Genomic DNA, 26354 nt, shown 5'->3' with positions numbered 1-26354 from the left:
TTGCACTGTGTCTTCCTCTTCTGTAAATTATTTTCATATTTTTCCTTCTTCCTTGGTTTCTTTGGTCTTGTAAATATTAGTAATAAATTATATTTGTTCTTCCTTACCTTCTGGTTTCCTAACATCCGATCGTCTTTGTGATTTCCCCATTGAGTACCTGTGGCACGATTTTGGCCAACGTTCAGAATCGGGTTTAGTACTTGCTAACGGTTCGAGCCGCGGGCTGCCATCCGCTCGGCAAAATAACATCTTGTCCGCGGTCTCGAACGAGGTTGCTCACCTGCCTCTCTGGAGGGAGCTGGGCAGCTTCAGGACTCACGTTGGTCAGTCGCAGACAAGGGGATTAATCCCGCCTTGGTAAGGGGAAAAAGGGCCGACGGTGAGATCCGCAACAATTGATGTCAGGAGCGAGATTCAGACCTGAAATGCGCCTAACGCACTCCAAATTACGAGCGGCCGAAATTTAGCAACATCCAAATTAACATCGTGCCATGGATAGCCAAGACGGTCGGATGCCGGTGGGGGTAGAAGATGAGGAGGTAGAGGAATTAGAAATAACCCAGGACCCCAGGGAAGAATGGGAAGAAGAGGAGAGCATTGAGGACGGTGCAGCAGTAAGGGCGTCAGGCGAGGAAAATGGCGGCGCCTCGCACATGGCCGCGGCAGCCGAGCCCGCAGCGCCAATAGATATGGGCCTTTTTATGATGCAACTCCGGGCGTATATGGGAGAAGAATTGGGTAAATTGACAGAAAAATTGGACGCCCAGAGTGACAAATCAAAGAGGGAAACAAGTACAGATACATTCAAAGTACACCGCCCCCATGCCAAATAATTAAATATTCTACAGCGCGGCATTGCCGGGGCACCTCCGGCGCCCGGCAATACCGCAGTGCACCTCATAGAGGCTGCATTGGGAGGGAGAGGTGTACGCTAATTGATTGATTAATTGTAAAATTAAAATCAATAAAAGATTATCACAAGATATTTTCTTAACCAATTGGCTAATAGCATAACTAAACCACAAGTGCTTCATCCGAAGATGTATCTTTTAGAAATTTAATTAAATAAGTCATTAATAAAAAATTAAATAAACAATTGATTAATCAATAATTAATCAATTAATCAATAAATAATTAATCGATTAAATGATCAATCAATAAATCAAAAATATCCTTGATAGCCACATCACTTGGTCACTGTCATGTCCAAATATTAGCTTCCCAGCTCAAAAGGTGCCTGAGATATTGGCCAAATGAGAAAGAAAAGAAAGAAATTTTTTTTTTTTTTTTTTTTTTTGTATACAAGATCGAGGCTCGTGAAAGAGCGAACATTAATCACACAAAAAGACAAACCGACACATAAAACACAAAAAACAAGGGGAGCGGCAGACAAGATGGGGAGAGAGGGGGAAGGACACAAAAGAGAGGGGGAAGGACACAAAAGAGAGGGGGAAGGGGGAAGAGGGGGAAGGACACAAACACAACATTTGAGAGCAGGGACATCGGGAGGACTTGGGGGGAGGTGGGAGAGGAATAAAACATATGAACACTGCAAGGACTCTGGGGTGAATTACCGGGGGTAGAAAAGATCAAGGTTTTCGATGGGGGAAGATAAGAGATGGTGGTGAACAGCTGTTTTAAAGACCTGGAGGGAGGAGTGGGATTGAAGGGAGTGGGGGAGTTTGTTCCAGAGGCGGGAGAAAAGGGGAATGAAAGAGTGAAGGTGAGCAGAGAGCCTAGACTTTGGCAGTTTAACCATAAGAGGGTTGCAGGCAGATCTTGTGCGACCTGAAGGAATATTGGGGGGACAGAGCACAGAGAGAGCTGGGGGAACAAGGCCGGAGAGGAGTCGGTAGAAGACAGAAAGACCACCAACCTGCCTGCGGTGAGTGAGTGAAAGGCCCTCGGTGTTGACTACATCGCAGGAGATTCCAATGATTCTGAAAGCTTTGGCCTCAACAGCGTGAAGCCGAGCAAGGTGTGAGGCAGGAGCACCAGCCCAGAGGGGGTAACAGTATTCCATTGAGCTGCGGATGAAAGCCTTGTATGTGGGGAGGAGCTCAGGTGTGCCAAGGAAGGACTTCGCACGACGGAGGATGCCCAGTCGGCGACTGGCTTTGGAGGCCAGCTTGGAAATGTGGTTTTCCCAAGAAAGATCATGGCAGATAGTGAGACCCAAAAGCTTGAGCGACAGAACTTCTTGGAGAGGATTGTTGAGAAAGTAGATGGGAGGGTTGTCAGTCGGTCCTTTCGGAGAGACATTGTAAGAGTGTGAGATTTGTCAGGATTGAAAGACATGTTCCACTTGTTTGACTAGTCTGTGATTTTGTCCAGGTCTGCAGAGAGTGAGGAGGCTGCAGACTGCCGATCTGAGGGATGAGGAATGGAGCGACAGAGAGAAGAGTCGTCAGCAAAGAGATAGAGAGGATTTTCAAGAGAGTCAGAGCGATCATTGATGAAGACCAGAAAAAGCACAGGGCCCAGAACACTACCTTGGGGAACTCCAGCCTGAACAGGAAGAGGAGATGAGAGAAACCCATTCAGGGCCACACGTTGACTACGACCAGAGAGGAAGTCCGCCAGCCATGCGTGGAGATTTCCATGGATACCAAAGGAGGAGAGTTTGGTGAGCAGAGCAGGGTGCCAGACCGTATCGAAGGCACGTGAAATGTCAAGGGAGACAGCTCTAATTTCCTGTTTGGCGTTGAGGACCTCCATCCATTGTTGAGAAAGCAGAAGCAGCATGTCCAGAGTAGAGTGACCAGGTCTGAAACCAAATTGATGATCAGAGATCAAGCCATTGGAGAAGAGGAAAGATTTAATATCTGAAGCAATGATGGATTCCATGACTTTGCTGATAATTGGGAGAAGGCTGATTGGTCTGTAGTTGCTGGTATCTGTTTTTGCACCTTTTTTGTGCAAACCGGTGATGTTGGCTGATTTCCAAGCAGATGGCAGATGACCTTGAGCAAAAGAGAGGGTGAAGAGAACAGAAAGAGGGAGTGAAAGAGCAGAAGAACATGATTTTAGGACCCGTGGGCTGATGCCGTCAGGACCAGTTGCAGAATCAGAGTCGAGGGTTGACAGAAACTTTTCCACCTTGTCAGGAGGAAAGGACACAGAGTCCAGGAGCAGCTGGGTACGACTGGGTACGGTGGGTACAGAGAGGGATGGGTTTGGGACACAAGATTTAGAGGCAAACACAGAGTTGAGGCATTCAGCTTTTTCACGTGCGGAGTCAGCCGTTAAGCCGTTTGAGGTGAGGGAGGGGATGGAGGGGGAACAAACACCAGAAACAGATTTGACCAGATGCCACCAGGATTTGGAAGAGGGAGACAGATAAGAGAGTTTGGTCTTGAGAATGGTGAGATATTGTTTCCTGGCTCTCCTGAGGGTGGACACACACTTGTTTCGGGCTTTGTGAAAGGAAATGAGATTTCCTTCCGTTGGATTTGCTTTCCAGGAGACGAAAGCAAGTTGTTTCAGGGCAACAGCCTCACCACAAGATTCCGTGCACCATGGACGGGAGGAAGGGTATGACAACTGAAGACGAGATGGTATAAATCTGTGCATGAGAGAGAGCAATTTACTTTGAAAGAATTCCCAGGATGAGTTGATGTCAGAGGCGGTAGAGATGGGAGACCAGTCCAGATGATTGATGGCTGCTTGAAGACCGTGCCAGTTGGCCTGAGTGAAATGCCAGACTCGTGGACGCTGAGGAGGCTCTCTGAGAATGGTCAGAGAGATGTCCACTTTGACAAGCACATGATCAGATGAGCCGATTGGAGCAGAAGAAGAGCAGCAGACATTTTCAGGGAAGTTTGTCATAACCAAATCCAGAAGAGAAGATGCTCCGTTGACTGAGATCCGGGTCGGGAAATTGACAGATTGTGTCAGTCCCAGTGAGTCGCAGAAGTCCTTTGCTGAAGAGCCATGGCTGGTGAGAGAGGTACCCACCCCCAGCCAACTGGCATGGTGACAATTGAAATCACCACATATGAGGAAGAGAGAGTTGGGATGGGTAGATAGAAGTTGGTCCATATTATCAGACAGTGAGATGTAGATGGAGTCATCGCTGTTTGGTGGACGGTACAACACACATATGAACAAAAGGTGGGAGCGAAGGGGAAGCCGTAGCCAAAGGTATTCCTGGGGGTGAGGTGGAGAGAGGGCAGTGGAGGGCGAGTGAGGAAGAGAGTTTTTTATAAAGATAGCAACCCCACCTCCAGGACGAGGCTCAGGTCTATCATACCGGAGGAGGGAGTAACCTGGGAGAGATACCAAGGCATCAGAGACATCATGAAGGAGGAAAGTTTCTGTTAAGCAGATCACATCTGGTTTGTCAGAAGCAACCTGTATGGAGAGGTCAGTCAAGTTTGAGCGAAGGCCCCGGATGTTTGAGGTCCATACCGTTAATGAAGTGGAAGGGGGAGCATCGGGTCCAGAACAGGGGGGGGAGGGGTAGGGTAAGATGTGGAAGAGGAGGAAGAGGTAGGGAGAGCTGTTGAAGGTGTGTCAGAGATTTCAGAGATTTCAGAATAGCTTGGAGAAAGGGAAGAATGGGGCGGACAAAAGGTTTGATGGAGATTGGGTGAGGCACAGTGAGGTGTTATTTGAGGAGGGGGAAGAGCGAGGCAGAAGGTTTGGGGGGATGAAGGTGAAAGTTGGAAGGGGGAAGAAGCAGGGAGGATGCTTTGAGGAGGAGGGGTGAGAGGGGAGTCTAGGAGGGGAGGAGCGAGGGAGAGTCTCGGAGGGGAGGGGTGTGGGGGGAGTTTAGGAGGGAGGGGAGGGAAGGGGCAAGGGGGGAGATTTGAAAGGGATGGGTGATGGGGAGCATTTGGAGGGGAGGGGTGAGATTGGATTTTGAAAAGTGTACGATTCATGGGAAACGAACATTTTTTGCAAAATGAGTTTGAGACCTTCGAGTCAAAAATACGTTTGAGGACACTGGAGGAGGGGTGGAGTTCTGGATAGTTTAGGGAATGTAGAAAGGAGGAACTGTAAGAGATGGTATTATATATATTTTTTGGAATGAATAGATTTGGTGAGCAAGACGAAAGCATCCTTTTGTAGGAAAAGAAGAAAAGGGTGTTATAATATATGAGAGAAAATAGTTGTTCAGGGGAGAGATTATACATTTCTAGCCGCGTGATCGCGAACGAAGAACGAACGAACAAAAAGAACAACAAATAAACGAATAAGACCTGGGCAGGAAATATTTTTTTGGGGGTTTTTTTTTTTTTTTTTTGTGAGTACAGATATTAAACAAGGAGGTACGGGGTGAACGACTGGTATGAAACAGAGAACGAAAATAATTTCAGCGCATTCGACGAATCGCTGAGAGAAAAAACCACAAGGTCGGAGACGGTACGGTAGTCTAAGCCTACGAGTACTAGGCCGCAGAATACTCGATACCATTAACCGACGATTGTGTGTACATGTACGAAAAATTAGCACCGAAAATTTTCCAAAAGATACGCTATAGGTACACACCGAAAGATAGATACAGTCTCGACAAAAACACGATTGTGATAGATCACTTAGCTTCGAGAGCGTGAGCGCATGGAGCAGCTTCGAAAAGACGTGACCTTGCCGTGATCTCGCGAGATCTTTCATTAATAATGAAAATAAATAAATAATAATCATTAAAAAATTAAATTATTAATCAATTCGGTCACAGAACACAAACCACCACCATTTCATCAGAATCTGTAACTGAAAAAAAAAATTTTTTTTTTAGTAATTAATCGAATAATTAAATAATTAATCGATGAATTGATTAATCAATAAATCAAAAATATCCTTGATAGCCAAATCACTTGGTCACTCATGTCCAAATATTAGCTACCGAGCTCAAAAGGTGCCTGAGATATTGGCCAAATGAGAAAGAAAATAAAGAAATGATTAATAATGAAAATAAATAAATCATATCATAAAAAAATTAAATTATTAATCAATTCTGTCAGAGAACACATAAACCGCCACCATTTCATCAGAATCTGTAACTTAAAAAAAAAAACTTTAGTCATTAATCGAATAATTAAATAATTAATCGATTAATTGATTAATTAATAAATCAAAAATAGCCTTTGCAGCCAAATCACCTGGTCATTGGCATGTCCAAATATCAGCTTCCGAACTCAAAAGGTGCCTGAGTTAATGGTCAGAAGAGAAAGGAAATTTGATTAATTAAATAAGTACTTAATTAATCGCTAATAATTAAATAACTCCTCAATTATTTGATTAATAAAAAAACAAAAAATACGGTTTTTGACAAAGGACTTGCTCACTATTGTGCCGAAATTTCAGCTTCCCAGCTCAAAGGATGGCTGAGATATCGCCCCGACAAACAAACAAACAAACAAACAAGTACAGATACATTCAAAGTACACCGCCCCCTTGCCAAATAATTAAATATCCTGCAGCGCGGCATTTCCGGGGCGCCTCCGGCGCCCGGCAATACCGCAGTGCAGCTCATAGAGGCTGCTTTGGGAGGGAGAGGTGTATGCTAATTCATTGATTAATTGTATAATTAAAATCAATAAAAGATTATCACAAATTATTTTCTTAATTAATTGGCTAATAGCATAACTAAACCACTCGTGCTTCATCCGAAGATGTATCTTTTAGAAATTTAATTAAATAAGTCATTAATAAAAAATTAAATAATTAATTGATTCACCAATAAATAATTAATCGATTAAATGATTAATCAATAAATCAAAAATATCCTTGATTGCCACATCACTTGGTCACTGTCATGTCCAAATATTAGCTTCCCAGCTCAAAAGGTGCCTGAGATATTGGCCAAATGAGAAAGAAAATAAATAAATGATTAATAATGAAAATAAATAAATAATAATCATTAAAAAATTAAATTATCAATCAATTCGGTCACAGAACACATAAACCACCAACATTTCATCAGAATCTGTAACTGGGGGGAAAAAATTTTTTAGTAATTAATCTAATAATTAAATAATTAATCGATTCATTGATTAATTGATTAATCAATAAATCAAAAATATCCTTGATAGCCACATCACTTGGTCACTCATGTCCAAATATTAGCTTCTGAGCTCAAAAGGTGCCTGAGATATTGGCCAAATGAGAAAGAAAATAAATAAATGATTAATAATGAAAATAAATAAATAATAATCATAAGAAAATTAAATTATTTATCAATTCGGTCAGAGAACACATAAACCACCACCATTTCATCAGAATCTGTAACTTTAAAAAAAAAAATTTTTTTGTCATTAATCAAATAATTAAATCATTAATCGATTAATTGATTAATTAATAAATCAAAAATAGCCTTTGCAGCCAAATCACCTGGTCATTGGCATGTCCAAATATCAGCTTCCTAACTCAAAAGGTGCCTGAGTTAATGGTCAGAAGAGAAAGGAAATTTAATTAATTAAATAAGTACTTCATTAATCGCTAATAATTAAATAACTCCTCAATTAATTGATTAATCAAAAAACAAAAAATAGCGTTTTTGACAAAGGACTTGCTCACTATTGTGTCGAAATTTCAGCTTCCTAGCTCAAAGGATGGCTGAGATATCGCCCGGACAAACAAACAAGAAAGAAAGTAAGCAAGAAAGCAAGAAAACAAACAATAAGAGAGAAAACTGAGTACTCCCTTTCAGCGTGCGTCACTGCCGAGCCCCCTTCGGTGCCCGGCAATGACGTTTCGCAATGCCTGGAGATGGCAAAGGAAAGGTGCGGTGTACAACAAGAAAACAACCAGAGTGAAAACTGAGTACTCCCTTTCAGCGTGCGTCACTGTCGAGCCCCCTTCGGTGCCCAGCAATGACTGGAGATGGCATAGGAAAGGTGCGGTGTCCAATAATTGACGCCCAAAAGAATGACATAAATAAATTGGAAAACAAAATGGGAGAGCAATTGGAAAATCAAATTGGGGGATTAGAAAGCAAATTGGGGGGCCCATTGAAGGACATGGGGGGCCAAATGAAAGAAATGAAAGAGAGGTTAGTGGGGTTGGAAAACAGGATGGCCACCCAAGAGAATCTAATGGAAGGAATGAAGGACGGGTTAACGGGGTTGGAAAACAAAATGGGGGGCCAATTGAGGGAAATGGGGGATAAATCCACCCGGGAAATAAAACAGATGGGGGATCAATTGGAGGAGGTGAAAAACGGGCTGGAAAGCAAAATGGACGCCCACAAGAACGAATTGGAACAGATGAGGGTGGCATCTAAGAGGGAAATAGAAGAAATGGGGGAGGACATAAGGCGGGGGTTGAGCGAAGAGGTCGCGGGGGTACGCGACGAGGTAAAGCAGTGCGTGGAGAAAGAGGTGAGGAAGAGTACGGCGAGGTTACAAGGGGGTATAGAGGAGTTGACGCAGGAAGTGGAGAAGCTGACGGTGGGACAGAAAGAGTTAGGAGAGCAAGTGGGCAAGAACACGAATGTGATAGGGGGGCTGAAATCAGCACAGAAGGAAATTAAGAAGGAACTTATCACGACGAAGAAAATGCCAGATGGTACACAAGGGGCTGACAAAGAGGTTGGATGAGGTGGTAGAGACGTTGGGGGCGAGGGAACGAGAAGTCAGGACCCATATAGAGACGACGAAAGTGGCCTTAGACGAAGAAATTGTGGGGGCGCACTGGGAAATAGAGGATGTGAAACAAAAGTTAGAAGAGGTAGAAGCAGGAGAAGAAGGAGTGAGTGAAATTAAAAAGAGACGGAGGGAGACTAAAAATGAAATAAAGGAGGAGGTGATGGAATTTGTGCAAGGTCTGTGTTCACATCGTGATGACGTGCTTGCTAACCAAATAAAGAGTTTGCAGGTGGCGGAGGAGGAGCGAAGAGGAAGAAGCGCCGAGGTGAGTGGCGATAATGTCGGAAATGTGTATGGTATGAGGGGAGGTTCAACGAGCTTGGGAGTTGGTATAGACCCGGGCGTTCGTGAGAGGCCAATGGTAAGGTGTGCGACTGGTCCGGAGTACGTGGAGAGAGAGTGTGCGCAGGGATGTCCGACCATGGGGAGTGTGAGAGGTGTTGGTGAGCCGGGGTGTGCGAGAATGGAATGGGTAGCGTGTTGCGACGAGGAGACCCAAGCATCGACACCGACAGGGGTAGTCTTTAGAGGGACGGGGGACGCACGCGAGCCCCCCGGGAATAGTGTACTGTGGGGGCCCAAACGGTTCGGCCCCGCACTAAATCCGCAGGGAGCGACGCGCGGGGTCCGGCCTTCGGGCGGCCATAAGGTTCCACTCGCGCCGTATGATGGCAAGAGTGATTTGAGGGCGTACCTGGCGCAATTCGATCACGTGTGCAGGGGGAACGGTTGGAATCCGGAGGAAGGTGGAGTTCACCTTGTGGGGGCACTGCACGGCGCGGCGGCGGAGGTTCTGACAGCCTTACCACCGGGTGCTATCACCCTGCCAGAACTCCACTCGGCCTTAATTAATCGATTTGCCGTTGAACAGCAGAGCGAGCTTGTTAAAGCTCAGCTCAGGTGCGAAAACGGAAGCCCCAGGAGACCATCGGGGAGCTTGTCTGATATTTGCCACGCTGTAGGGATCGCACACGCCGACATGGCAGCGACCTCCCAGGAAAGCCTGACGTTGGACCATTTCATCCAGGCCTTCCCGGACCCCGAGCTGCGGCAACAGCTCACCATGTGGCACCCGCGGACCTTGAGCCAGGCGGCCGACGCTGCGGCCCGTTGGGAAACAGTGAGGCCCCTGGCCCGGGGAAGCGAGCGCCACACAGTGGCGGTGCGACAGGTAGGGCCCGTGGCTGGTGGCGGCCCCCTGAGGGGGCCCGCCCCCGAAAGGGGCCCTGACCTGGAAAGCATGGTCTGAAGGCTGGTGGACCAGCACCTAGCAGGATCTGGACCATGGCAGGCAGCTCCGGAGGTGGCCCCCGGTAGGCCACGGACAAATGCCCCAATTAGGAACTTCAGGGGGGGCAATTTGGAATTCTGGAGGCAAGCACCTTACCAGGTGAGGTGTTTTAATTGAAGCCGGCTGGGTCACCGTGCGTGGGAGTGTCAAGCTCCGCGCCGGGATAAACCCCGGCAGCCGAGACCATCAACTCCACCTCGTACGGGTCGGACCAGCCGACCCCAGACACCCCCCGCCAGGGCCTGGGAAACTAGTAAGTGCCGAGCATACAGGGCCGTGTTCGGTAGTAGGGGATGGTGAAGCGCCCTCATTGACACGACAGGTCATCTATTGTGGCCAAATTGGTACAGGTAGCTTAACAATTCGGTGCAAACTTGCCGGCGTGGGGATAGACGCCGTCGTGGACACAGGAGCTCGCGCCACGATCATCAGCCCTGTGATCCTTCATTTGAGTGCAGACGGCTGGGATAAAATCCAGCGTCTGGAAAATCATAGTTTGCAGCCAGCTACCGGGGTAACGGCCCCCATCATAGGGCGTGGTTTTGTAACCCTCAAGTTGGGGTCGGTAAAGAGGGAGATAGAAGTTTGGGTGGCTGAGGTGTGCGACCCATGCCTAATCGGGTTGGATTTGTTGACTGCCAGCGGTTGTAAAATCGATTTGTGCCGGGGGACCCTGCAAGTGAGAATAGATGAGCTGCGATTGGGAGGGGTGAGCACGGCAGAGAGGACGGAGCTGGAGGCTTCTGAGGCCGTGACCATTCCCCCGAGGACCGAGGCAATCGTGCCAGCCCGATGGCTAGCTCGCCCAACATGGCAGGAGTCCTGCGGCCTGGTCGAACCGGTGGCAGCGCAGTCCATCCCGGGTTTAGTCGTGGGCCACACCCTCGTAAAAACAGACGGGCCGGTGGTGGCCGTCCGAGTAATTAATATTAGGACGGGGCACGAAGATAGCAGGCTGCACCCCAGTTAACGAAGTCGCGGCAGTGAGGTGTGAGAACGTCCAGCCGAGCCGGCCCCAGAGGGAGTCTTCAAAAAGTACTAGGAATTGGCCCGATCCCATTTGTGATATGGTAAACAGGAGTAGTGTAGAGTTGGAGGGTACCGAGAGGGAGGCCTTACACAAATTAATTGAAACCCATTTGGATATCTTCTCCTTGTCCTCCGAGGATATTGGACGTATGGGCCTGGTGAAACATCAGATCCACACCGGTGAGGCCCGGCCTATTCGTCAGCCTGCCGTCAGCCCCTTATTAAGAGGGAGGAAGCTGACGAGCAGGTAGAAAAAATGCTCGATGCAGGTATCATCGAGCCCTCGGGAAGTCCTTGGATGTCACCTGTTGTGCTGGTCAAAAAGAAAGATGGGACCACGCGTTTCTGCGTGGACTATCGCCAGCTGAACAACGTGACACTCAAAGACTCGTATCCCCTGCCAGGAATTGAGGATACCCTCGATGCCGTTGTGGGCTCACGTTGGTTCTCAACCTTGGACCTCAAGAGTGGGTATTGGCAGGTGGAGATGGATAGGGCAGGGAAGGAGAAAACGGCATTTTCCACAAGTAAGGGGCTGTATCAGTTCACTGTGATGCCGTTTGGTTTGTGTAACACCCCCGCCACCTTTGAACGATTGATGGAGCATGTACTGGGCGGCATGCCATGGCAGTCATGCCTGGTGTACCTGGATGACGTCCTGGTACATGCTAAAACATTCCCCCAAGCCATAGCTAATTTGGACCAGGTGTTTGGGTGCCTCAGCCAGGCAGGGTTGAAGCTGTGTCCGAGTAAATGCACTTTGTTTGCTGGAGAGGTGGCCTATTTAGGTCACGTCATTGGTCGCGAGGGGGTAAAAACAGACCCAGGCAAAATTACAGCGGTAGAGGAGTGGCCCGCACCACGTACCATCAAGGAGGTACGGGGATTTTTGTGACTGCTCCTACTACCGGCGTTTTGTGGCAAAATTTGCAGAGTTGGCCCGGCCCCTTCACCGGCTTACGGAGAATGGGACGAGATTTAATTGGACAAGGGAGTGCCAAGATGCTGTCTGTCTTTGGTGCTGTCTTTCCCTCGCGGTCCCTCTGTGCTGTCTTTCCCTCGTGGTCCCTCTGTGCTGTCTTTCCCTCGCGGTCCCACTGTACTGTCTTTCCCTCGCGGTCCCTCTGTGCTGTCTTTCCCTCGTGGTCCCTCTGTGCTGTCTTTCCCTCGTGGTCCCACTGTACTGTCTTTTCCTCGCGGTCCCTCTGTGCTGTCTTTCCCTCGTGGTCCCACTGTACTGTCTTTTCCTCGCGGTCCCTCTGTGCTGTCTTTCCCTTGCGGTCCCTCTGTGCTGTCTTTCCCTCGCGGTCCCACTGTGCTGTCTTTCCCTCGCGGTCCCTCTGTGCTGTCTTTCCCTCGCGGTCCCTCTGTGCTGTCTTTCCCTCACGGTCCCTCTGTGCTGTCTTTCCCTCGCGGTCCCTCTGTGCTGTCTTTCCCTCGCGGTCCCTCTGTGCTGTCTTTCCCTCGCGGTCCCTCTGTGCTGTCTTTCCCTCGTGGTCCCTCTGTGCTGTCTTTCCCTCGCGGTCCCTCTGTGCTGTCTTTCCCTCACGGTCCCTCTGTGCTGTCTTTCCCTCGTGGTCCCCCTGTGCTGTCTTTCCCTCGTGGTCCCACTGTACTGTCTTTCCCTCGCGGTCCCTCTGTGCTGTCTTTCCCTCGTGGTCCCTCTGTGCTGTCTTTCCCTTGCGGTCCCTCTGTGCTGTCTTTCCCTCGTGGTCCCCCTGTACTGTCTTTCCCTCGCGGTTGTCAGCTCTTTCACGAGCCTTGATTCAGTATTTTTTTAAAAAGAAAAAAAGAAAAAAGAAAAAAAAGAGGCCTTCCTAGCATTGAAGGGGTGTTTGACCTCCGCACCCATTCTAGCTTATCCCACTAGTGACGGGACATTTACCCTGGACACGGATGCAAGCCAGGAGGGATTGGGCGCAGTTTTGTCCCAGACAGGGGGGCGTGGAGAGAGTGATCGCGTATTATAGTCGGGCCATGAGTAGGCCCGAGCGAAATCATTGCGTCACTCGCAAAGAGTTATTGGCCATGCTGGCTGCCATGAGCCATTTCCACCCGTAGTTGTACGGGCGGAAATTTCTGTTTTGAACTGACCATTCCTCCTTGCAATAGCTCCTCCGGTTCAAGGAACCTGAGGGCCAAATTGCAAGGTGGTTGGAACAGTTGCAGCAGTACGATTTCAGTGTGACCCATAGGGCCGGGAAGGCCCATGGGAATGCCGATGCACTCTCTCGACGTTCTTGTTTTGGGGAAAACTGTAAATTTTGTGCGAGACACGAGGAGAGGGAACAATTGCCAGACTCCACCCCTACCCTCGTAGTCCGTGCAACCCGGGTGAGAGGGCCAATTTTGCCACTAACCACAGACGAAGAATTCGGAACATTCGCTGCCTTGGGCTTTCGCTCGAAACAAGCCAAATGCCACGAGATAGGCCTGGAAAAGGGGGAGGAGCGCGAGGTCGGGGTGTGGCCACGTCAAGCAGCACGTCAAGGGCGGAGCCGATAAGAGCCAACAACCAACCAGGGCTCGGGTGGAATGGCGTGAGGGGCGTGGTAAGAGCGTGGCTGGCAAATTCCAGAGGGTTCGCTGGGCGGCGCTATATAACCGCGCGCACAAAGCCCTTCGAAAGGACTTGAGGGAATTGCGCTTTACCAAGAGGACTGTCCAGGACTGGCACGATTCGCGCATTACCGAGGACTGAGCGAGCTCGTATCAAGAGGACTGTGCAAAGAGGCCTCGTGAGGGAAACACATGAAGAAGCGCGTTCGAGTTGCCGATTATTACGTAAGGGGTTGGGCCGCGAGTGTAACCGCCAAGCCAGCCTACCTTCTGCCCGCATTCTGCCCTGCAATTGTCAGCTCCGCGTAACCGACACGAGGAGAGTTTGTGGCCGCTGCCGCCTGACCATCTGCTTCGCGGTATGAGTCTGGGACCGGAATGAGCTGCCTGGACGCCATCATCACCGGACCATCTACCCAACCTTTGACATCCCCGTGTGAGTGTGTCTGTGTGTGACGGGCCCGTTTGTCCAGGGATAAGTATAAGACTGTTTAAGGCTGCACTGTGTGTACTTCTCCTCCTTCCTGTACAAATTTGTAATAAACCAATTGTTCTTCCTTGTTTCTTCCTAATTCGACCGTTTCAGTCTTTTCCTCCATTGGGTAAGCGTGGCACGATTCGGAACCGCTCGCCTACTCAGGTTCCCATACAGCTGCACACATTCACAAGTAGTACATACATGAGAATCCCAATGCTACAGGCCCTCACAGCCGCCGTACCAGTACAATACTGTCAGTATACAAAAAACAAGTCCTGATGAGGGTCTGCAATAAACAAAAGTTGGCTTGTGTCGGCCTCACTGTGCTCACGGTGTGTCACGTTACTGGACAATGGGATGTTATGTGATCTTTCATGGGCACAATCGCTCTCAAGTGGAGCAAATGTTTCTCAATTTTATAGTGGTATGATTTGAGAAGTGTCTGTTGGTTTCTGTCATTTACGTACAATGTACACCGAGTGGAAAGTAGTCGTAAATATTTATCACTTGCAGATGGTGTCGGCCATAGTGGCAGGTGTTACAGTACATATCCTCTGTAATATTCTCCGGCAGACTGTCTGTCTGTCATTCTGAAGCTCTGTCCATCCAAGGTGGAATAGAGCTGGCCTGACCACAACCAAAATTGTAACGTGAAAAATCAGTGTTTTGGTCCCTATTGATGGTCCTCGGGCTTTAGGCCTAGAGCCTTATGTTTCAGGCCTCTGGTGTACATTTGAAGACTGAATGCGTCTTCTTTTATGAAATAAAAGGTATGTTTTGAGGAAAGAAAAGGACGTTTTGATTACAACCCGTGCAGAGGAAATGAGGTAATGCATGTTTTGTTTGGGAGTGATTGAGGCAGTGGTCTACAATACACCACCAAAAGAAAACCTACGCACAATCAAAAGGACTGCTGAGTTTATGTACATTTAAAACTAAATAAGGTGTCTATCATGAGAGAAAGGTACGTTTTATTCCAACCCATGCAGAGGTAAGAAAATAGTCATGATTAACATTTGAAGTCTTCAATTTAAAAAGGTTTTGTTTTTTGCCCGAATTTTCAAGGTTGAATCGTGTACAAATACAGTATTTGTAAACAAACTGCATTTCACATGTTTATGGATATGTAATTCATTTATTGGCGCTGAGAAAGCGCCTCTAGCGAATGACTTCCAGCCAGTGTAACGCTAATTCCTGTCACAGGAATTCTGAGATCATATAAGTGGGCGTGGCAGTTCCTGATTGGTTCGTGTTGGGGGACTTCTGGGAGAGGCTTCATAAACAAATATCCACCATTTTATTAACTCGCATAGCTTTGAGGCCTGCTTAGTTAGGCCCGTGCTGTCTTTCTCCCTCACACAGGTTTATTTCAATTCTAATTCGATATATCATTTCATTTTTAACAGTCGCTAACATAGTGTTAGACTCGGTTGAAAAAATTGCCAAGATTTTTTTTTTTTTAAATCGCTGCACGGTCGGTCATACACCGCCTAAAATAACAGACGGGAAAATGGCGAGATATATTAAAAATTCGTGGCGGACTTTCCAATTCCTTTGCATTAATTAAATAAAATAATTCTGTATACTGATTTTTATTGTCATATTCTTCATTATGCCTATGTACTCTGAAATAATGAGGAATCGGGAATAACAAAAGTGGATATGTCAAATCTTACTCGATCCCATATTACATGTACTTTCATTGCATACAAATTATACTTCCTCCTAGAAATTCCATGCCCGAACCTCAGCGCAATCCAAGAGGATTCACTTGTTATGTCAAGTAAATAAACATACGTGGCAAGCTGGAGGCGACGAAAAGTGAGTTAGTGCAGGCCTAAAGTGGGGTTTATTATTATTTTTAACATTTACCAAATGTTATAAAAACGCTGTAATTCGACATTTCAGTGATACAAAAATACAGCAGAATACTGAGATAACCGTTCATTGATGAGTATTATAAAGAGGTTCCAAGTAAGACAACTTAAAACTCAGTGAATGTGTTGACAATATTAAATATGTAATGATCCATGAAAGAATACGCTTTTGCTTTTGAGTGGGAGGATGGGAGATAGGGAGGGCAGAGTTGGGATTCGGAGGGATTGGGGCTTTGGGAGGGGTATAGGAGAGGATGGAGAACTTTCAGCGGAGAGGAGGTCGAGTTGTGGTGAGGGGAGGAGGAGGAGGGAGGGGAGTGTAGTTGGGGGAGGAGTTAGGAGGGGGGTTAAAGTCTTGGAGTGGGGAGCGGATTGAAACCTTAGTGTAGAGAGGGGGGGTTGAGGATTTGGGGTTTGGAAGGAGGTGGAGGAAGGGCGGGAGTTGAGGACTTGAAGTCATATTTTACATTGTGCGTTCCTGATAGTTCCTGATGTTTCACTGGTTCCTGATAGTCTTAAGTATTGCATGCTTAATTTTACAGTCAAACCTCGACCACACACCTTGGTTACAACAAACATTCAGAGTGAGTTTTAATCATGCATACATTCTTGTATTCATGATCCATGTCACTGTAAACTAACCTGGAAAAAGAGAAAGATTGCTTTGTCCTAGTAAGATGAATGTAGACACAAAACCGCACGTTTGAAAATCCTCAAAATACAGTTAAGATTGCCAAAAATAGTGAAGCTCTGATGGTGAAGTACACCGCTCAGGGACACCACTGAGAAAAGGAGGTGGAGACATTCATATCTGGGCGTGGCTTGTTCGGACCCACCCCCTTGCCACAGTCAAGGGAAGAGACACGGAGAGACAATGTCGGTTTTTTAAGAAGCTTAATTTATGTTTCCCAGCAACATTTTGTTTCCCTAGTAAGGCATGCCTTCCTCATCACCTGCAAAATTTGTGCAAAATGACTTGCACTACATTGTAGTGTTTATACTCCGGTCAATTGAACACTGATCAGACATACAACCACTACATTTCTCTCACAGCCTATTACATACATCATTAGTTTGTTACCAGCTTAATTTGGTGTTGGCCTGGTGTTGGCTTAGCTGTTAGGGTGCCGGCTTGGGATCCTAGGATCCTGGGTTTGAATCCCGGTCAATCGCTGAATTAACACCAGGGGGGTTGACTCAGCCTGTCATCCTTCCGAGGTCGGCAAATTGAGTACCAGCTTGCTGGGATGAATGATCATGGTGTATACGCCGATTTAGAATAGGTACACCGTATCCCTGCGCATCATAAGAGCGTGACCAAGGGTTGGCATCAGGAAGGGCATCCGGCCATAAAAACATTGCCTCAAACAGGGAACCATGATTGTCATGGGGCCCGCAAGGCTAACCCCTGCTCTAGCAGGGAAAATGGCCTTAAAAAAAACGATCATTCATTCATTAGTTTGTTACCAATTGAAATTCCCCACCTCTTCTTGACCCCTTTAGTGTGCAGCAACCCAAAGAATACCAGACAGGAATGACCAATGAAGCCACCCAAGTCAACAGCAACACATTTACGCATTCAGCATCCAGATGCGCTTCACCATAAGAAATGTCGGAGGTAAATACCGCACCTCCATTCATATGTTGACAATCGCTGTAATCTCACAAAACCCTTGCTGTCTCAAGAAGCTCGAGCGAGTTGAGGAGAAAGTATTGTCTATTGTGTGTAAAGTATTTACACATGAAAAGTATATTTATATATTATATTTACAATATAATATATAAATATTATATAAATATTTACAAAAGTATTTACTTTACATATTTACAAATATTTACAAACATATTTACAAATATTTACAAAAATACAAAAGCATTTATTGTAAATAAATATTTACAAAAGTATATTTATATTTACACATGAAAAGTATATTAGTGTAAATATAGTATATTTACAGTATGTAAAGGCTAACCCCCGCTCTAGCAGGGAAAATGGCCTTAAAATGCATGTTGTTGTTGTTGGTGTTGTGTAAAGTATTTCAGGTAAACAACGGCGACACAAAATGAAATAGCGTTTTTAAAATGAACATTTGCCATCCAACATGATTGCGCAGAGGTTGCCCCCAAATCCATTCAGCTGTCTCTTCTGGGTTTGATTCCTGGCCGGACCGCAAACTCTTTCAGATTGGTGTTTTGCAGGCAGGACGTTGCATCACGACGTGTGCCGTTCTTCAAATGGAACTTAAGCTAGGTATCCCACCTGGGAGCATGAGTTGGTGGAGATTAAACATCTCACCTGTCTTTTGGGAACAGTGCGTGAGCCGTCACCAGCCAACTGGAATAAATCCAAAATTACTGCCAATTCAGCTTCATTCAAATGCCAGATCTAGTCAGCCTGTTGATGAAAGACTTGAGCCAAAAACTTTACCCGGGCGATGTCACAAGGTGGAGGCAATAATACGAGCCATGAAAATAAATCGCAGACAAATATTTCCATATTCGAAGGAAGATGAAGGCACATCCGCCATTTCATGGCTTAACAGCCAGAATAGTGCCCCTCAGCAATGTGGGGCAAAATCTAGGGACGTTACGACGACATTTTGTTCTACCTCCCTGGTTGGGCTCGGGAACAAGCTGGAATGGCCCAGTAGGTAAAACACAGATGATCCATGCCGTTGAGCTCCTTTGGACGCAAAGCAGCAAATATGTCATCAACGGACCAGTTCTCGTTTTTTAAACTTCAAATTAATAGGCCAGCTTTTCATGATAAAAACTCACCGGACAATCTCAACGCGTGTTGAACACTCCGACTGTCGCTCTCGCCACTGTGGCTCGTCCCAGTCAAGCTCAAAGAAGACAACAGCAACGGCAGGTATCACATTGAGGTGCTTGTGCATCCAGCCAACCTTTAGGATCCCCTTGGGTATGTACCACTCGTAAGACGTTCGCTGCAGCAATGACCAAGGAAGCACGTTAACCACACATTGCTAAAAGTACTTTAACCCGAGACAGGTGTACCCCTGAATGCCAGTTTAATTAGGTGGACAGGGGTGCGCACCATCCCTCATCAAAAAAACCTTTTTAAAAAACATTTTTAGAAACCCAATAGATCAAATTGGTGTAGGCCCTCTTATAGTTTAGCCTTTTATGCATGTGTTTCATATCTCAAACATCAACAAACATGTTACGTGGTAAATGTAAAATTTTATTTTGGAAAAATTATGGGAAAAAAGTTACCCATTTTTCATATTCTTGCAGCAAAAACGAATTGTCAAATTCCAAGCAAATTCATACACAGCAGAGACAATGGATACAAGTTCTTAGGATAAAAAGAACAAGCATCATCGGGCCTGTGGCTTATTCAGGTCAGGTCATTGAATTTGAGGAAAAACATTTTGGTGAAAAATGTCACATGGAAAATACATGTTGCTGGATGACTGAAAAAGCACTAGTTTTACATAAATTAGATGAGTAAACATTTTATAAACGTCATAGACACTTCACACGTCTGGTTACGTCACTCATCTATTTGCAGTCCAAGCACGTCACAAATGAATGGTGACTAAAAACCGGCTAATGCACGTGCTGCACACATTTTTGGTTTTTCCATCTTCCTTCCTGCTGCACCTGACACAATACTTCTGCGTTGGTCGAAATGCAGCGGCAGCGATAGGTACGAACGGGGGATTGACGTCGAAGACCTCCCTGATGGCAGCCTTCACTCTGCTCCTCATAGCTCCCTGATGGCAGCCTTCACTATGCTCCTCATACCTCCCTGATGGCAGCCTTCACTCTGCTCCTCATACCTCCCTGATGGCAGCCTTCACTCTGCTCCTCACACCTCCCTGATGGCAGCCTTCACTATGCTCCTCATACCTCCCTGATGGAGAAGCTTTTCAGCAAATAGTCGAACAAGTTCACCTCCGAGACCACTCAACTTGCGCCGGTTCATCTGTCGCTGGTGTCTTGTTGCGCTGTTCGCACAGTGAATGACCCAGGCATACGATCGATGCACATCACCTTATTCATATACGTAACGTGCAGGCGGGTTGCCCGTGTTTATGTTTAATTGTGCTTATTCAAAAAAGGTTAACGAATAACATCCTCGCAGTAATCCGAGACACACCAGAGCTTGGCTGTTCACCATGTATATATATAATTAGGAATAAAATATAGATGGTATGGTAATCTCAGGTCCATCAATTACACGATGTGATTTCTGTTGCAGCGAGAAAAAGGATCGCCTCATTATATCGACATACAATTCACACTCCTGTCAAATAAAAAATAGAGGTAGCTTCAAATAAATAGCAGGGTCATTCGATGAATACAAAACGGTCGGATTCAAAACGGATGAATACAAAATGAACACAAAAAATTCCGTCCAAAACCTTGATCTTTTCTACCCCTGCTAATTCACCCCAGATCCACTTTTTTGAAATTCCAACTTCTTTCCTGGAAGTCCTTGCAGTGTCCATGTGTTTTATACCTCTCCCACCACCCCCCAAGCCCTCTCCCCCATCACAGATCTCTCGATGTCCCTGCTCTCAAATGTTGTGCTTGTGTCCTTCCCCCTATCTCCTCATCTTGTCTACCGCTCCACTTATTATATGTTTTATGTGTCGGTTTGACTTTTTCTGTGATGTTCGCAATTTTACGAGCCTCGACCTTGTATACAATCATATATATATATATATATATATATATATATATATATATATATATATATATATATATATATATATATATATATATATATATATATATATATATATATATATATATATATATATATATATATATATATATATATATATATATATATATATATATATATATATATATATATATATATATATATATATATATATACAGTGGAACCTTGACTTACGAGTTTAATTCGTTCTGTGACCGAGCTCGTAACTCAATTTGCTCGTTTCTCAAATCAAATTTCCCCATTAAAATGAATTGAAATGCTATTAATCCGTTCCAGCCCACCAAAAACCACACCAATTTTTTTTTAAATATACAGTATATATAAAAATATCTCGCGCTTTATATTTCACCTGTATGCAGCATACAAGTTGGCAGGATGGCCTGGACTAGAGGTACGCACACTTGACTCTAAACTGTCCAGCCTGGGTTTGAATCCCGACCCAGCTATAACCTGTCATGGGTGAATCACAGGCAGGGTGATTCATCAATGTGTGTACCGCTAAACTGGGCGCCCCGTTTGCGTCCCATTAGTTGTTGGATGTTAAGGATCTCACCGTGTTTTCCACAAAGAGAAGGCGAGCTATCGCCGGCACTCTGAACAAGTTGTGGCCTGGCATGCTCTTCTCCTCTGCCGTTATATACGTCCTCCTCGGCATCTTTTTCCAGAAGAGCCCTGTCTCGTCACAGTTGAAGATTTGCTGGGGGATGTATCGTTCGGCTTCCATCAGTTCGGCAAAAGTTATAATAAAATCTTCAGCTGCCTTCACATCCGCCTCACCAAATCGACAACACGCACACCTCGCTCATGTTTTTCGACGATTGCGTGTTTTATATCCAAGCACATCATCCTCTTCTTCTTCTCAGTACCGTGTTTTCCACAAAGAGAAGGCGAGCTATCGCCGGCACTCTGAACAAGTTGTGGCCTGGCATGCTCTTCTCCTCTGCCGTTATATACGTCCTCCTCGGCATCTTTTTCCAGAAGAGCCCTGTCTCATCACAGTTGAAGATTTGCTGGGGGATGTATCGTTCGGCTTCTATCAGTTCGGCAAAAGTTATAATAAAATCTTCAGCTGCCTTCACATCCGCCTCACCAAGTCGACAACACGCACACCTCGCTCATGTTTTTCGACGATTGCGTGTTTTATATCCAAGCACATCATCCTCTTCTTCTTCTCAGTTATAATAAAATCTTCAGCTGCCTTCACATCCGCCTCACCAAGTCGACAACACGCACACCTCGCTCATGTTTTTCGACGATTGCGTGTTTTATATCCAAGCACATCATCCTCTCTTCCCTTGGCACTCAATTTCTTAGGACCCATGGTTAAAACTAAGAAATTTTCCAAAATAACCAAAATGCGAAAACAAAGCAGCAGCAATATACGGCAGAGATACTTGCACGGCAAGATAACCACGTGACCGGAACCCACCTGGCGGCGGGTGGCGAAAGCTCGTAACTCAAATCTCGGCTCGCATCTCAAAGCAATAAACCGCCCGAGCGACGGCTCGTATCTCGGAAAACTCGTAAGTTGGTGCACTCGTAAGTCAAGGTTCCACTGTATATATATATATATATATATATATATATATATATATATATATATATATATATATATATATATATATATATATATATATATATATATATATATATATATATATATATATATAGTCACGTGAAAAAGTAAGTACACCCCATGTAAAGTTTTGACTTTTTCAACATACAGCTATTTGATCTTCATTTCAACAATATTAAGAGATAAAGGTGATATAATATATCAAATATCACGGAACATTTACATTTTGTCGTCCATTGTATAATTTAAATAAACATAAATGCAAATTTCGCATGTGGAAAAAGTAAGTACACCCTTGGCTCGAATAGGTGGTATTGCCCCCTTTGGCAGAAACAACCTCAAGTAGGCGTTTGTTATAACTGTCTACCAGTCTCTGCCATCGACTGGGAGAAATTTTTACCCACTCCTCCATGCAGAATTCTTTCAGCTGTGCGATGTTTGAGGGGTTTCTTGCATGCGCAGCTCGTTTCCAATCCCCCCACAACATCTCGATGGGATTTAGATCCGGGCTTTGACTTGGCCATTCCAGAACCCTCCATTTCTTTCTTTTCAGCCATTCCTTGGTGGATTTACTGGTATGTTTAGGGTCATTGTCATGTTGCAAGGTCCACCTTCGGTTGACCATCAACTTTCCGACAGATGGCCTCACATTATCCTCAAGCACCCTCTGGTACAATGAAGAATTCATAATGGATTATATGATGGTGAGCTGCCCAGGCCCTGATGCAGCAAAGCTGCCCCAAACCATAATATTTCCACCACCATGCATTACAGTTGGTATCAGGTTCTTGTGGTCAAATGCTGTCTTTGGTTTTCGCCAAACATGCCTTCTGGTACTGTGGCCGAATAGCTCTACCTTTGACTCATCTGTCCAGAGCACATTGTTCCAGAAGTCCTGGTCTTTGCCCAGGTGTTCATTGGCAAACTTTAGTCTTGCCCTGATGTTCTTTCTGGACAGCAAAGGTTTCCTCCTGGTACACCTCCCATGTAGATCAAATTTGTGCAGCCTCTTTCTAATGGTAGACTCATGCACTTTGACATCAACCGTGGCAAGAGCTACCTGGAGGTCCCGTGATGACATTCTGGGGTTCTTAGAGACTTCTTTCAGCATCTTGCGGTCTGCTCTCGGGCTGAACTTGCTGGGGCGGCCTGGCCTGAACAAGTTGTCAGTTGTTTGGAATCTTCTCCACTTGAAGATGATCTTCCAGACGGTCGAATGATTGATTTCAAATTGTTCGGAGATATTTTTGTAATCCCTCCCCAGACTCGTAGGCATCTATGACCTTCTTTCTGGAGGCCTCAGATAGCTCTTTTGATCTAGGCATGGTGACGCCGCACACTTCAACAACAAAGAGCAAACCAAACTAAATGTCTGAGGTTTAAATAAGACAGATTCCTCCAAGATCCTCTCTAACGATGTCCTAATCATTTGCACCTGAGCTGGTGCACCTGATTATAATTTTAGGTATTTGAAGTAGTGATAAATGTAGGGGTGTACTTACTTTTTCCACATGCAAAATTTGCATTTATGTTTATTTAAATTATACAATGGACTACAAAATGTAAATGTTTCATGATATTTGTTATATTATATCACCTTTATCTATCAATATTGTTGAAATGAAGATCAAATAGCTGTATGTTTAAATATGTTGAAAAAGACAAAACTTTACTTGGGGTGTACTTACTTTTTCACATGACTGTATATATACGATCCCCAATAGGCACTGCAATAAAAAAACCAAAGGTGTGTTAATGGGAAAAATAAATGCACATGAAAACAAATTTCTCCCCTTCCCAGCATATTTGACAAAATAGGAGAGCCCCAATCAACCCCTTCCCTCTTGAGTGTGCTTGGGGGATGGTGAGGAGGTGTGGAGGCATCATGGAGTTTTGGATGGCCCCTCCGGTGCCTGACGATGATTCCATGCAGCGCCTGGAGATGGAATTGGGAGGGAGTGTGAGCAGTGTAGAACACTTTCAACCCTGCACTCGAGGTTGTTGGTAATGTCACTGACAGTTGTTTTTGGGGTTTTATTCACAGCTCTGATGATATTTGTCACCAACTACAGTTGTTTTCTTTGGCCAACCTGGACATTGTCTATTGCTAAATACACTCGTGGTTTCTTTGTTTTTCAAGATAATCCAAATTGTTGTATTTGCTATACCCAATTTTTATGCTTATATTTATGTATAGCGATGTTTACCGTGACGTCACGTACCCGATCACGTGACCGCGCTCTTCGTTTTTGTTGGCAAAACACCAACCATGCTGGCCGTCTCTAAGTGGTGAAGTTTTACGATCATTGTTTTATGTTTTGTGTTTGTTTTTAGTTTTATGTTTTATGTTTTAGTTTTTTTAAACATAGTTTTATGTTTTGCTATGCATTATGTTTTGCACTCTGTCAAAGCGTCTTTGGGCTTCCTGAAAAGCGCTATATAAAATAAATGCATTATTATTATTATTATTATTGACGTGACACCATTTCAAGGACAATGCCTGTGAGCTGCAGTGTTGTTGATTGCACAAATAGATTTTAAAAGAACTCGGGAATAAGTTTCTAGAGAATTCCAGAGCCACTCTCCATGTACGGTCTCAAAGCTATAAGTCTTTATTGTTGAAAGAAGAAGAAACGCACTATTTTGTCCTTCCAGGACGTGATCACGATAACGCGATCTCCCGCGGTCATTTGAACCTCAAATAAAATTCCAATTGCAGATTTGTCAATAGATGAGGTATATTAACAACACAAAACAACATGCATTTTAAAGGCCATTTTCCTTGCTAGAGCGGGAGTTAGCCTTGCGGTCCCCATGACAATCTTCTCCATTTTGCCCTATTTTCTGCATCTCTCCTTGTTAACCCCCTTGCCCGCATTTCTTCTTCCACCATCTTTAGCCAAGTCTTTCTCGGTCTTCCCCGTCCTCTGCTTCCTTCTACATTCATTTCCACCACTCTTCTCAACCAGTCACTTTCATCCTTCCTCAACACATGACCAAACCATCTCAACCTGTTCCTCTTCACAGCATCAATCACAGGCTCTATTCCCATCATCTTTCGCAATTCATCATTTGTCTTCCTCTCTCTCAACGATACTCCGCACATCCGTCGAACCATTCGCATTTCCACCCTTTCCAACCTTCGTTGCTGCTCTACGTTCATTACCCATGTCTCGCTCCCATAAATCATAATACTTCTCACACATGCAGCATACACCTTTCCCTTCAGCTTCAACGACACTCCCCTCATCATCAGCACGCCACTCAGTTCCCGAAACTTCTTCCATGCACATCTCACTCGAGCAACCGTTGCCGAGTCTGATCCACCTTCTCCATTCAGCATGTCTCCGAGGTAGCAAAATGTTTTCACACCTTCCATCTTCACGCCGTCTCCAAGATCCAACTCAACATTTCCTCCATCTGCAGCTCCCTCTGTGCACACACCTTACATTTGAATGTAGCTGCCACACTGGTTAATGACCCTCTCAGACCACTACATTTTTGATGAACCCACTCAGCGCACATTGTACATTGAATGGAGTTCACTCCGACACCCTTCCTACACACAGCACAGGGCCACTTCCCAGTTCTTTCCACCTCACCACATGCTTTACCACTTGCCATCACCTTCGTCTTTCCGATATTCACCTTCAGACCTTTTGTCTCCATACATTTCTTCCACGTGTTCATCTTTTCCTTCAGTCCATCCATACTTTCCGCAATCAACACCAGATCAATTGCATACAACTCCTCCCACGGTAAACCCTCCTTTACGTTCTGAGCCAGCACCTCCATCACAGCTACAAATAGTAGTGGACTTAGTACCGACCCCTGATGCACTCCCACCTTCACCTCAAACTCACCACTGTTCCCGTCCTTCGTCCTTACAGCTGTGCGCACTCTTTTGTACATTGCCATCACTACTCTGATCAACCATTCCTCCACTCCTAACTTCCTCAATGCCCATGTCAATACTTTGCGTGGTACCCTATCAAATGCTTTCTCCAGATCAACAAACCCAAGAAACAACTTCTTCCTCTTCTCCCTGTACTTCTCCTGCAACTGCCTCACAATGAAAAGCATGTCTGTCGCTCCTCTTCCTGGCATGAATCCAAACTGCATTTCGTCGATCTTCACTTTCTTCCTTATCCTCCTCTCCAACACCCTTTCCAATACCTTCATTCCATGCTCCAATAACTTTATCGCTCGGTACGAGCCACACTCCAGAGGGTCACC

At 45.4% G+C, this 26354-nt stretch overlaps 1 protein-coding gene across 2 annotated transcripts in view; it reads right to left on the bottom strand.

Moving 5' to 3' along the window:
- The window catches only part of TRAPPC11 (trafficking protein particle complex subunit 11), a 273835-nt gene that overhangs the window by 230368 nt on the left and 17113 nt on the right, over window positions 1-26354 (bottom strand). For both annotated transcript variants that reach the window (XM_078783191.1, XM_078783192.1), the window contains exon 3: window positions 18604-18773. In XM_078783191.1, the coding sequence (XP_078639317.1) occupies window positions 18604-18773 (170 nt within the window). The remainder of the gene's footprint in view (window positions 1-18603; window positions 18774-26354) is intronic.

The sequence above is a fragment of the Myxine glutinosa genome, chromosome 8, assembly GCF_964187855.1.
Source record: "Myxine glutinosa chromosome 8, kmMyxGlut1.1, whole genome shotgun sequence".
Lineage (NCBI taxonomy): Eukaryota > Metazoa > Chordata > Myxini > Myxiniformes > Myxinidae > Myxine > Myxine glutinosa.
The sequence above is the reverse complement of the archived record's forward strand: the minus strand, read 5'-3'. Positions and strand labels throughout refer to the sequence as shown.